Source organism: Piliocolobus tephrosceles, chromosome 4 (genome assembly GCF_002776525.5).
Source record: "Piliocolobus tephrosceles isolate RC106 chromosome 4, ASM277652v3, whole genome shotgun sequence".
Taxonomy (NCBI): domain Eukaryota; kingdom Metazoa; phylum Chordata; class Mammalia; order Primates; family Cercopithecidae; genus Piliocolobus; species Piliocolobus tephrosceles.
In genome coordinates this window covers 142661505-142675977 of record NC_045437.1, presented here as the reverse complement: position 1 = coordinate 142675977, position 14473 = coordinate 142661505, and the positions used below count along the sequence as shown (strand labels likewise).

At 38.6% G+C, this 14473-nt stretch overlaps 1 protein-coding gene across 2 annotated transcripts in view; it reads left to right on the top strand.

The window, feature by feature from the left end:
• The window catches only part of SPINK5 (serine peptidase inhibitor Kazal type 5), a 74326-nt gene that overhangs the window by 42257 nt on the left and 17596 nt on the right, over positions 1-14473 (top strand). For both annotated transcript variants that reach the window (XM_023227018.3, XM_023227017.3), the window contains exons 17-23: positions 1405-1532; positions 3120-3204; positions 6014-6141; positions 7203-7266; positions 9007-9134; positions 11009-11105; positions 14080-14207. In XM_023227018.3, the coding sequence (XP_023082786.2) occupies positions 1405-1532; positions 3120-3204; positions 6014-6141; positions 7203-7266; positions 9007-9134; positions 11009-11105; positions 14080-14207 (758 nt within the window). The remainder of the gene's footprint in view (positions 1-1404; positions 1533-3119; positions 3205-6013; positions 6142-7202; positions 7267-9006; positions 9135-11008; positions 11106-14079; positions 14208-14473) is intronic.

Below are 14473 nucleotides of genomic sequence, written 5' to 3'. Positions count from 1 at the left end.
TCGTTGAGATAGAGTCTCACTGTGTTGCTCAGGCTAGAGTGCAGTGGTGCAGATCTAGGCTCACTGCAACCTCCACCTCCTGGGTTCAAGTGATTCTCCTGCCTCAGCCTCTCTAGTAGCTGGGGTTACAGTCGCGTGCCACAACGCCCAGCTAGTATTTTTTGTATTTTTAGTAGAAACGGGGTTTCACCATGTTGACCAGGCTAGTGTGAAACTCCTGACCTCAAGTGATTCACTCACCTTGGCCTCCCAAAGTGTTGGGATTACAGGTGTGAGCCACCGCACCCGGCCTGTTTATTCTATTTCTTAACAATGGGCACAACAGTACACACCTCATCATTACTTGGGGAAAAGTTGACACAGTTTAAAATTTACCTTCTTACTGACTCATTTTTTTTTTTTTCAAATAAGTGTTTCTGCTAGGGGAAACTATCTTTTCATTGATCATTTAGAATTGAAAATTTGTTTTCATCCATTATGTTTGATCAGCTTTCAAATCCTCTTAGATATTTCCAGTGATAACATATTCCCCCTTCTCTCCACTCCTGTTTTTACCCCCTTGCTTCAAATCCACATCTCCCATTCCTAGTTTTTAATTTTTTTAAATCATTTTACTCCCAGAAATATGTCAGTTTCTCCAGGGATCAAACTTATTCTCTTCTCTATTTATAAAGATATGTCTTTTTAAATTTATTTATTTATTTTTGAATCAGGTCTTACTTTGTTGCCCAGGCTGTAGTGCAGTGGTGCAATCAAAGCTCACTACAACTTCGAACTCCTGGGCTCACGTGATCCTCCCACCTAAGCCTCATGAGTAGCTGGGACTACAGGCACGCACCACCATGCCTGGCAATTTATTTTATTTTATTTTTTTATTTTGAATTTTTCTGTAGACAGAGTTTTGCTGTTATGTCCAGGTTTGTCTTGAACTCTTGGGCTCAAGCACTCCTGTGGTGACCTCCTAAAGTGTTGGAATTACAGGTGTGAGCCACCACACCTGGACAAAATATATATGTATTGCTTAGATTCAGCAAGTTTTTTCTTCCTTTCTCAGACCCCTAAAGACAAATCACAAGTGAGCAATATTTTCATTTCCTTCAAGGCTTCTCATCTAAGTCTGCCTATGGAATCTTCCCACCTCTGATCTTTCCTAGCTTTTATAGACCATGGTATGCAACGCAACACACACACGTATGTTTTTGATGATAAATATTTTCAGATTTGCTATAGTGCCGGGACAATTCTGAGTTGACGACCGAAGCTTTGTAAATACTTACTGATTTGCGACTACATGTTATCGCTTTTCTTTTTACTTTTTACTCTACATTACGTATTCCTCATAATAGGAAAAGATGCAGAAAGGATAAAAAACCATTCTGAGAAAATATTTTCTTCATTTCCCAGGAAATCTGTAGTGAATTTCGGGACCAAGTGAGGAATGGAACACTTATATGCACCAGGGAGTATAATCCTGTCCGTGACCCAGCTGGCGAAATGCATGGAAACAAGTGTGCCATGTGTGCTAGCGTGTTGTGAGTGTCCACCCCATCTCTCCCACTGAATTTCTTCACCCATGATCGCCCCTGAGTCTCAGATCCTTCATGCGTGTGCAGAGTATAGACCATGGGTTATACGTTAGAAAGGTTTAAAAGCAGATGGATGAGACATTAAGTAATATTAAATCATAAAGTGACAATACTGTTCTTTATTCAATTATCCTTCTATTTTCTAATGAAGTCAAGGGAAAAGCCTCAATTTAATGCTTTTTTTTAAAACACTTGATAAACTTCATTTGTAAAAAAGAGAGAGCAGAAGTTTCATGATTTGGATTGGGTGATCTTTTTGATGTCCTTCCCACTCCTGACATTTTATGATTTGTTAGTCTATTCAGATAGGAGCTCAGGAAAAGCCAGCTGGATGGAAGTCTGTGGGATCAGTACATAAAGACTATTAAAATAGCCTGAACAAGAAATGGAATAGGGAGGATTGTTATTTATCCTTTCAAGGACATTACTGTATAACGCATACATTCATAAGTGGCTTAGTGTGGAGTAAAACCTTTAGGAAACGGGTTCATACCCTAAATGTTTACTAAAATGTCTCCCTGTTATGCCAGGTTCAGGGTCTTTTAAGGCCTTTGTTTTGCTGAGTGGTGTAGGTAAGCCTGTGACCACAGCTCCATACTGTGGGACAATATAGAAGTTAATTATTATCACTTCTAATTCTCTTCCTTTTTAGGTTCTTAATCTGCTCCTGAACTTAATCCTAAAATAAATGCTGAGAAAAAGACTTATTTAAATAATACCTGTTGAGGTGCAAAGTTAATGCCTCCTAACTTTCACATGTCTTGATCCAACCTGAAGTGGATGCATACAATTCACTAAAAGGAGAGGTTGACAGAGTAGAGCACTAGAAGAAAAGTGGCCTGAAATTCAAGAAGCCAGGGTTTTTCTCTCACCCGTTCAATTTGCTGGTGTTGTGGTAATGACTAAATGTAGTAAATGGTAAGGATTTTCCAGCATTAACATGCTATATGTCAGTAGAAAATGGCAAGAATACCAGAATATTAGGCTTGTGTTCGACCCCCAAAGATTAGCAGTTGAATCTAACTGGACTTGAATCACTACTGCAATCCAAACCTTGAATTTCAACTTCAATATTAGCGCCATTGAAATAATATTTAAAATTTTTAGAGTAAAACATGGTTTATTATGATTTTAAGCCCATCATCTGACTTAGCATCACTCTTTGCTTTTATCACTGATATGGTAGTTGCTTGGAGAGGAAAAGTTTAACAAGTGAAATAAAATCAAGACAATTGTAGCTTTATTCAGAATGTTAATTAAAATTAGCAACCTATGAAAAATAAGATCGCCCGAGGGCCACAGACTGATAAAGATGCATGCTTGTTTTATAATTATTCCTCTTTAGAGGGGGAATGTAAACAACTAAATTTATCTGTACTATTGGTCAAAGCAAAAGCACCTCTTAGACTAGATAAATTTGTATTGAAGACTGAATCTGACTATTGGTTTGGAAGATCCTCATTCCTTTTAAAAATGTACTACCAAAAAGAGTAAGGAATCATATTCAGTCTATATCTTCTTTTTCTATTACAGCAAACTTGAAGAAGAAGAGAAGAAAAATAATAAAGAAGAAAAAGGGAAAGTTGAGGCTGAAAAAGTTAAGAGAGAAGCAGTACAGGTAGTTGTTTGAGATCATCAGAGTCACATAAATATTTAGTGATCACTCTCGCTAGGCAGGGCTCCTACTCCCTCCGTGTCATTCCAGTATTCTTAGTGACTTTGCAAACTGGAAAAATGTGTTTGGATCCCCATATACAAGAGTACTCCCTTTCCTTATTCAATTTATTCACACTAAATCTATTAATTGCTTGCGCAGTAGAGAGATCAATCACCATTTTCTCCCCTGATTGTGTCAATTATATTACCTAAGAAAGAAGTATATATAGATTGTTATCTTACTATCTGAATGCAAATTAATAGAGACAGATGTTCAGATTTTTCTCAAGTACATTTTTGAATATGGGTGTTTACCTTAAAAACAGCAACAAGTAGGTTTTTAATCCCACTTAATTCTCTGTGAGATTTTGAGGAAATAAACGCATCTCTGAGTCTTGAGTTTGCATTCTTTAACATCTCACATGATGGTGATAACAATGATAATTGTACATTCATTGCTACTGTATGCATCATGGCATAAAGTTTTATGACTGATATTTGTAGTAGCCATTGAAGGTACATATTATTATCTGTATTTTATAGAAGAGGACTTGGAAACTGACATAAGAAGTTAAGAAATATATTTAATTAGTTATATATAATGCAATTATATACTAATATATTATTTACTATGTATTAACATAAATATTATATGATACAAATAATATCATATATAATTATAAATATATGTAGTTAGTAACTTGAAAACCAATAATTGAACCACAAGTTCTGGCTTTAAGCCCCATGATGCATATTAGATTTTACATGCTTCTGCCATTTGTATTATTCCTGCAGACTATGCCTCAGGTCCTCATTATTCATTTTTGTCTGTGTGTGATTTAGAAGATCTAATTTCTACTGCTCTTATCTTTGCTCTCTACAATCTACTTTCAACTCTTAAGCCAAAGTAATTATTTAAAACCATAAGGCAGGTCATGCTACCCAGGGACTTCTCATCTCACTCAAAGTAAAAATCAAGGTCCTTGTAGTGTCTGGAAGTGCCATACACGGTCTGATTCCTGACACTTTTCACAGGTCACATTTCCTATTATTCTACATTGTTCTCCATGTGCCAGTTATACTGGCCACCTTTTGGTTTCTTGGACATCCCAAGCATTGATTCATGGCTTTCCATCATGTGGTCACAAAAACAATGTGGTTAGAAAACTGGGCTCTAGGCTCAGACTGCTAGGGTTCAAATCCTTGCTTCATTTCCCTACCAGTAAGGTCCTACAGTTAACATCTTTGTATATTAGCTTTCTCACTTATAATATAAGGACATTATTATTATGTATATTATTTTTATGAAGGCCCAGAAAACTTATTGATGTATAACAGCACAGTGTCACACATATCTTAAGTAGTTACTCTGTAATATTATATTTAGTGCTGTTAATGTCATTATTGGTCTAATCTCATTGTCCAGTGGGGTGTTCCACATTGGACAGTTCACCAATTCTTCAACATACAATGAACTTTACCTTCTATATTCCATTACTCACAGTCAGAATATCCCTCTTGTCTACCAAAATTCTGGTCACTTTTCATGGCTCAGATTGTGTGTTAACTGCTCCCTAAAGATTTTCCCATTAATAACTCTATCACTTGATATGCCAACAATTTAAAAAATATTTTAGTTATATCATTCATTTTATTATAACTTATAGTTGCCTCTATGTGTTTTCTTCAAAGAAGTTAAAAACTCTGTATTAGTTTTCTATGGTTGCTATAACAAATTAGCACACTTGAGTGGCTTAAAACAACATAAACTTCTCTTTGTTCAACTCCCACTTATGAGAGCACACGGACACAGGGAGGGGCTGGGGGAAAGGGGAAGGAGAGCGTCAGGATAAATACCTAATGCATGAGGGGCTAAAAACCTAGATGACAGGTTGATAGGTGCAGCAAACAACCATGGCACATGTATACCTATGTAACAAATCTGCATGTTCTGAACATGTATCCCAGAACTTAAAGTAAAATAAAAGAAAACAATATAAAGTAAAAAACAATGAAAACAACAACAACATAAACTTCTTATCTTATTTCATAGGTTAGAAGATTAAAAAGGATCTCACTTGGCTAAAATCAAAGGGTTGGCAGAGCTATATTCCTTTTCTGGAGTCTGCAGGGGAAAATCCATCTCTCTTTCTCCAGATCTAGAGCCCGCCCATGTTCCCTGGTTCTTGGACCCCCTTCTCTATCTACAAAACCAGCAATGTTATATCTCTCTGACTGTTCTTCTGTGGTTATATCTCCCTCTCACTCTGTCTTCCATCTCACTCTTGCAGTTTTAAGGACTGATCCTTGTGATTGAGCCTTACATTGAGCCCATTATGGCAATACAGGATAATCTCTTAATTTCAAGGTTATTTACCTAATTATATCTGCAAAGTCCTTTTTGCTATGTAAGGTAGCATATTCTCAGGTCTCAGGTATTAAGACTTAGACGTATTTGGTGGAAGGGTATTATTCTGCATGCTACAAATTCCTTTACCAATTTAAGCGGCTATACATTATTCTTCTCTGTATCTTTCACAGTACCTAGTGCAGAATAATATTTGACCTGAAGGTTTTCTAAGAGATAAAAAACAGCAATCTATGTTCCAAATAATGTGTGACCTAGGTCTCTGAAAAGCATCTTGGCTAATATTAACCTTCAACATCATTTTTTCCATGCAATCATTATGTTTTAGTTTTTAAAGGGGTAACGTGGAGGAAGATTTCTAGTGTTTAGTTATTGGATTCTTAAAATCTCCTTCATCTGGCAGGAGCTGTGCAGTGAATATCGTCATTACGTGAGGAATGGACGACTCCCCTGTACCAGAGAGAATGATCCTATTGAGGGTCTAGATGGGAAAATCCATGGCAACACCTGTTCCATGTGTGAAGCCTTCTTGTGAGTGGGAGGCAGCCACTGCTGCTACTGAGTGTAGGAGAAGATCAGCATTGGGTGGGCAAGAGGGGTGACATTGGAAGTTTTCTCCAGGAGGTAGATAATGAAGGCTGTCTTTGCATTGGGTTGGAAATTTACTATTATAAAGCCATATATTCAGCCCATTGACTTCTGGTGTTCTTCAGTAGTCTGAGAGGTACTTGAATCACCATCACGAAAGGACCATGTGCTAAGAGCAAAATTACCCAGGAGTTAATGGCATAAAAGGACTAGGACTTCCGTTCTCTGCAGGCATAGGTCACTATCAAATAATCCAAAGGTGTAATCATTAGGTGCTAATACATTGAAAATGAGTTAATGTCTAATGATATGTTAGATGCTTTCTGGGGAGAAGAACGACATCTTTATTTTTCAAAAGAGATATAGTCATAAAAATTTATGTGCTGGTTTGCTAATATATTATTTACTATGTATTAACATAAATATTATATGATACAAATAATATCATATATAATTATAAATATATGTAGTTAGTAACTTGAAAACCAATAACTGAACCACAAGTTCTTATTCTTTAAACAACAATAAGAACAAGAAGGGCTGGGCGTGGTGGCTCATCCTGAAATCCCAGCACTTTGGGAGGCTGAGGTGGGCAGATCACAAGGTCAAGAGATCAAGACCATCCTGGCCAACTTTGTGAAACCCCATCTCTACTAAAAATATAAAAATTAGCTGTGTGTGGTGGCACATGCCTGTAGCCCCAGCTGCTCGGGAGGCTAAGGCAGGAGAATTGCTTGAACCCGGGAGAAGGAGGTTTCAGTGAGCCAAGATCGTGCCACTGCATGCCAACCTGGCAACAGAGCGAGACTCCATCTCAAAAAAAAGCAAACAAACAAAAGAACAAGAACAATGATGTAGAGGGGTGTGTATTTACCTGTCTACTCCAAAGCTAAGTTGGTGGAGGTATAGAAGTAATGGACCATTTTTATGTAGAGACATTTCTCCTTTAGGATAGTATGTACTGGGTGCTAGGAATGACTGTTTTGTCCTCCCTTTTCTTATAGCCAGCAAGAAGCAAAAGAAAAAGGAGCTGAACCCAGAGCAAAAGTCAAAAGAGAAGCTGAAAAGGTAGTGATCCTGAATGTTTACACTGCAATGAAAGTATGAGGTTTGGCAGTATCTCTGCAAAAATGACTGTGGAATTACTGAAACCCCAGTTGTGAGGGAACTAGAGGTTCATTTAGTCCAGGGACTGACAAACTTTTTCTTAACGGAACAGATAGCAGATATTTCCGTTTTTGTGGCCATATAATCTCTGTCACAACTACTCATCTTGGCTGCTGTGACTCTAAGACAGCCCTAAACTGTATACAAACATATGGGCATGACTGACTCTAGTACAATTTTATTTATAAAAATTAATGGCTGGCCAGATGTAGATCACAGGTCAGTTTGTAAACCCCTGATTTAATCTGTTTCCATATATTAATATTAAGATTTAAAATTCAGAGGCTGGGCACGCTGGCTTGGCCTGTAATCCCAGCATTTTGGGAGGCAGAGGTGGGTGGATCATGAGATCAGGAGATCGAGACCATCCTGGCTAACATGGAGAAACCCCATCTCTACTAAAATCATAGAAAAAATTAGCCAAGAGTGGTGCTGGGCGCCCGTAGTCCCAGCTACTTGGGAGGTTGAGGCAGGAGAATGGCGTGAACCCAGGAGGCGGAGCTTGCAGTGAGCCAAGATCGTGCCACTATGCTCCAGCCTGGGCGACAGAGCAAGACTCCATCTCAAAAAAAAAAAAAAAAAGAAAAAAGAAAAAAAATTCAGAGAAAAAGGATAACTTGCTTATAAAGTTAGCGGGAGTATGAGTATCAGTATCAATATCTTCATACTTCAAAGTTCTGGAAACAATAGAATTCAATCCTAGACTTCCTGATACCAAAACCAGCCTTCTTTCTAGCACACAGTGTGTTTTTGGATTACCACATTTGGTCAACACATGTGTTCCTTGTTTTACCTGTGGTTATATTTTCGTGCCGACATTTGGGAAAAATATTAAAAAGTAGCATCCCCCAAAAATATTTTCTCGGATTCAAAAAGGCTGGCTCCAAGTAGTTTATTCCAAGTTGTGGTCATTTCCCTACCCCCATCAGACTATTGATAATAAATATCACCTTTAAAGAAATACTGCCCTGGAATTCTGTATGTTTGGCTTGTTTACAGTTGTATTGCACAGTTATAATTCTAAATTTAAAAATAATAGCAGTTCACATGAAAAATAGATTCACTCTTCAACATCTACAAGAGAAAATTATTCAGTATGAGATAATTTCAGATTTCACATTACTACTACAGACAAACTCTCCTCTTATATTGTTTTTCTTTTGCTAAATATGATTAATTAGGGGATCTGGCAATGAACTTTTAAGCAGAGCTAGGAGAAAAATTCCCTCTTTCATTTTCTTTGAATTTCAATTTAAGCTAAAGAATTCAGAATAAAATACAAAATCAATTGTAACTGCCATTTGTAATTAACTCTTTGATCTTAAGTGATTGCTTATTCTGTCTCAATTCCTCACGTAACCCTAAACAAGGAATGTGCCCAGTCATCAGAGAACTAAGTTTATTGAGAGTCTTGTGTATGGTTGCAGGTTTAGTCTGGATTTGGGGGCTATCATGGAAAAAGAAATAGAGCCTTCTTCTTAAGTCCTGTGTGCTTAATAGAAATTGAACACTATAATTGCCAGAAAAAAAATTTTCAGGTCATTGTCTCTCTCTCTTTTTTTTCATAAAGCACTTAGTAGCAATCCAATAAACTAATTTCCAAGAAGATACTCAAGCTTTCTCCTTTTCTTTTCCTTTTAGGAGACATGCGATGAATTTCGGAGTCTTTTGCAAAATGGAAAACTTTTCTGCACAAGAGAAAATGATCCTGTGCGTGGCCCAGATGGCAAGACCCATGGCAACAAGTGTGCCATGTGTAAGGCAGTCTTGTGAGTGCACAAAGAAAACCGCTACTGTGGGACGGTGGAATTGGGGAAGCAATGAGCCAGGCAAATAATATGTATTGTGTTTGTCCTTTCCTTACATGTAATAGAAACAGAAAGTTATCTACAAAGCATTTGAAAGAAATCTTTCCTTTATAATGGCCAAAATTCACAGTTCTAGAAATAAAAAAAAAATATACAACTAAGTTATTACATTCTCTGTTAGTTCTGGGGTAGACTCTACCAGTAGATCACACTTCCTGGATAAAATTCTCAAGCTATTTGCTATCAAGTGGATCCTTTCTCTGGATTATCTCGCAATTCACGTTGGAAAGAAAACACGCAGATTTTAATGTCAAAGTCCTCACCTACATTGTTGAAAATAACACATTTTCAGAAAATGAAAAGTAGGTCTTTACACAAAGTTTGGAAGTACACCTAGAATATTTAAGTCATTCAATAGCATTTACCAAACATCTACAATGTACAATGTGTATAATGATTATACAAAGGTGAATGAAATAGATAATCTTCTCAGAAATCATGTAGCCCACTGAGATTAGTGTCGGACATAAGGTAATATAATACAAAGGAGGAACTGTTGAATGAAAAATTTGTCTGTGGTATATTATGGTACTTCAAGAAAGGGACAGTTAATAGAAAGTTTTATGGTGGGATAGAACTGGACCTTATAATTTAGATAAAATGTGGACATGACAGAAAGTAATGAGAGGAGAAGAGGGGAACAGCAAGAGTAAGGATCTAAAATTAGGAAAAAAGCAAGTCATTTAGTTTAGTCAGAACTTACCAACTTTATCAACCTTGAATGCACACCACAGATTTTGAGGTCAATTCTATGTGTAATGGGAAGCTGCAAAAATTGTTCAGATAGGACAGTAAGTGGCATAAACATTGTTCCTTTAGGAAGATTCATTTATCAGCAGTAAACAGGAGAAAAAAAGAAAGAAAGTACTAAACTTAAGAATTGCTACTCATGTAGGGGGGAGGAGCTGCAGTAAATAACCTAGGAAGAGGCAGCTATGCAGGGCAAGGATGTAGGCTAGAAGGCAAGTGGATCAAGTTGGGGGATGCTGGGAAGGTGAAGTCAATGTCATGTGGCAACAGCTATGCAAGCTGGAGGACAGTGAGCAATTACAGATGATTCCACTGTTTTGTGTTTGCTTTTTGTGAAAGGTAGAAAATCCAGGAGAAAGAATACATTTGGTAGAGAAGATAATGATTTTGGGGCCTCTTGATCATTAGGTATTTATGATAAACACGGCTGGAGATCCCTAGTGAACATTTATGAAATGTTAGTTAGTTGTTCATCTTGTCTTTTTTTTTTTTTTTGATATGGAGCCTCACTCTGTCATCCACACTGAAGTACAGGGATGCGATCTCGGCTCACTGCAACTTCCGCCTCCCAGGTTCAAGCGATTCTCCTGCCCCAGCCTCCCTAGTAGCTGGGGTTACAGGCATACGCCACCACACCTGGCTAATTCTTGTATTTTTAGTAGAGACAGGGTTTCGCCATGTTGGCTAGATTGGTCTTGAACTCCTGACCTCAAGGATCCACCCACCTCAGGTTCCAAAGTGCTGAGATTACAGGTGTGAGCCACCACATCCAGCTTTACTCACCTTGTCTTGTTTGTGGTGATATATATGTGGTGTTCTTTTATTTTAATGAGACCCCTTCCTGGCAAAGGACTCCATATAATTTATATTTTTATTTTCAGAGAAGGACTGCAGCAGAGTAGATGTTAACTCAAGGCTCGATAATTCTATACATACGTGATTTGTTGATATAATGAGAAACTCAAAGAAATGCACACCATTGTCTGTAATCTATTATTCCCTACCTCCCACTTTCTAATTTCCAGCCAGAAAGAAGATGAGGAAAGAAAGAGGAAAGAAAAAGAAGATCAGAGAAATGCTGCAGGACATGGTTCCAGTGGTGGTGGAGGAGGAAACACTCAGGTGAGAGCAACCTCTAATTTCAATAACTGGGGCGGGCTCAACTCCTTGACAATAGGACTATGACACAACATATATAGTCTATGGTAAAGGCAGTTTTATACAGTGCTGAGTCCTTGGGAGAACAGATAATTTTCTCCTGAAGTTTGCAGGTAAGATATCAACACATTTTCACTGCTCTGGGGTTCATTTTGACTTCTTTACACTTTGAAATAATTAACAATATATAATGACCTTATCCCAGTCTCCTGAGCCCTCTGTATGGTAATCCAGACCTCATATCAATAATTGTTCTCATCAGCATCACATACTCTTCATTTTCTTTCATTATTCTTTCTTGCCTTGGACAGAGCCACTTTTCTGAGGTGTCTTTTCTGTTGATCCAAGGCAGCAGGACAGGACAAAAGAGCACAGGCTTTGGAGTCAGATCGGGGTACGATCCTGCCCCTACTACCTGGACGTGTGAGACATTGAGTAAATTACTTCCTCTCACTGAATTCTACTTTCCCTGATTTAGCAATACTCTTCCAGGGATAAAAGAAAATACTTTAGGCAAAGGTTTAGCATGTTTCTTGAGGCATTTTGAAGTGTCAGCATGGCAATGTTGCACAGGTCACTCCTTGGGTCCCTGAACACAGTTTCATAAAATTGCAGTCACCTTATTTGTCTTTTTACAACCTTGGAATATCAAAACCATGTCTTCATTTCCAGATCTGACAAAGGCCCAATATTTACCTTTGGTAAACTCTGGCTGTTCTGTTTTTTTTTCCATCTTTTTTGCTTTAGGAGGCTGAGTTCTCTCTTTTAAGGAATAGCCCTGTTGATTAGACTTGTCTGATAAACATTTTGTCTGTCTTGCTCATAACTTGGTCAAACCTACCTTCCTTGACATTTTGTGTAACCTTGGGTTTTCCTCCAGCATTTTTTTCTCTCTTCTCTCTGCACTAGAGATCTGCACATTTTTTTTCTGTATAAGGCCAGATAAATACTTTCAGCATTGTGGGCATTGTGGGTCATATAATGTCTGCTGCAACTATTTCACTCTGCCATTGTTGTGGGAAAGAAGCCAAAAAATAATATCTGAATAAATGAGTGAGGATGTGTTTCAGCAAAACTTTATGTGTAAGAACAGGCAGCAGGAAAGACTTTTTCCTGTGAGCTACACAATTGACCCTTGAACAACGTGGGTTTGAACTTCCCAGGCTCACTTGTATGTAATTGTTTTCAACCAAACTTAGATAAAAAATACAGGGTTTGTGGGAGATGAAACCTGCATATCTGGAGGACTAACTTTTTGTATAGGTGAGTTGTACAGGGCCAACTGACAGACTTGAGTATACATGGATTTTGATCCTGGAACCAGTCCCCTAAGTGTACCAAGGGGAAACTGTAGCTTGCTGACATTTAATATATGCTGTTAAATTCAGTCATATTTACAATTTCCTTGTATAGATCCTTAAAAGCAACATTAGTAGCCATGATAACTCATCTCTTGTCATTAGAACATGGGTGATTTTGGTCCCTTTTTCTCTGCAGATACCAGACCTAGATTTTTATTTATTTATTTTATTTTTTTGTGACTGAGTCTCACCTTGTCACCCAGGCTGGAGTACAATGGCACAATCTTGGCTGACTGCAACTTCTGCCTTTTGGGTTCAAATGATTCTCTTACCTCAGCCACCCGAGTAGCTGGGATTACAGGCTCCCGCCACCATGCCCAGCTAATTTTCGTATTTTTAGTAGAGATGGGTTTCACCATGTTGTCCAGGCTGGTCCCGAACTCCTGACTTCATGATCCACCCGCCTTGACCTCCCAAAGTGCTGGGATTACAGGCATGAGCCACTGCGCCCGGCTGCCGCCACTCAGGTGCCAAGGCAAGAGATCGAGGGCACGAGCTGTTCCAGTATAATAAAATATATGAAATAAGAATAGTTATACTAGATATAGACAATAGATATGATTATGTATGAATATCATTAATCATTAGTTTGTAGCAATTACTCTTTACTCCAATATTATAATAATCCTTGCTCTACAATTATAACTTAGGAAAAACCAGGCCATACAGAGATAGGAGCTGAGGGGACATAGTGAGAAGTGACCAGAAGACAAGAGTGTGAGCCTTCTGTTATGCCCGGGCAGAGCCACCAGAGGGCTCCTTGGTCTAGTGGAACGCCAGCATCTGGGAAGATGACCACTGCCAAGCAGACCTTGGTCTAGTGGTAGCGTCAGTGTCAAGGAAAAATACCTGCTACTTAGCAGACCAGGAAAGGGAGTCTCCCTTTCCCTGGAGTTCAGAGAAGACTCTACTCCTCCCCATCTTGTGGAGGGCCTGACATCAGTCAGACCCACCCACAGCTATCCGGAGGCCTAACCGTCTCCCTGTGATGCTGTGCTTCAGTGGTCACGCTCCTAGTCCCCCTTCATGTTCCATCCTGTACACCTGGCTCTGCCTTTTAGATAACAGTAACAAATTAGTGAAAGTAATAGAAAGTTTCTGAGATGCAGAAATAATGGCGTAAGCTGTCTCTCTCTCCTCTCTTTCTCTCTGCCTTGACTGCCAGGTAGGGAAAGGGCCCCTTGTCCAGTGGACACATGACCCACGTGACCTTACCTATCATTGGAGATGGCTCTCACTCCTTACCCTGTCCCTTTGTCTTGTATCCAATAAATATCAGCGTAGCCTGGCATTCAGGGCCACTACCGGTCTCCGCGTCGTGGTGGTAGTGGTCCCCCGGGCCCAGTTGTCTTTTCTTTTATCTCTTTGTCTTGTGTCTTTATTCCTACAATCTCTCATCTCCGCACAAGGGGAGAAAAACCCACTGACCCTGTGGGGCTGGACCCCACACCCGGCAGTGTTATGTTTCTTATAAAGAGAGGTGAAAGAACTTCTCTTACTCAGATTGTTAAAAAACATTTACTAAGAATACAGTAGACTAAGGAATCCAGGGGGACTTCATTCTTCTCTGTTTTCAGGATAAATGTGCTGAGTTTCGGGAACAAATGAAGAATGGAAAACTCAGCTGTACTCGGGAGAGTGATCCTGTACGTGATGCTGATGGCAAATCGTACAACAATAAGTGTACGATGTGTAAAGCAAAATTGTAAGTATTTCTCTCAAAAGGCATGTCTAAAACATAGTCACATTCCTCTTGAATGAATGGCTATTTCTCATTTGCTATGGCTCTTTCCATGCAAATTATTTTTTTTGCTAATTTCCAAATATTATTATTTTTTCTCTTGCATTCTCTAAGGAACAATGAACCTTTGCAAGGGCAGTTAACCAAGTGGCTGATTTCTATTGTATTTTCTATTACAATTCTGTGAACTCTAAGTCCTATCATGGTAGACCTTTATTCTTTATTGCGCC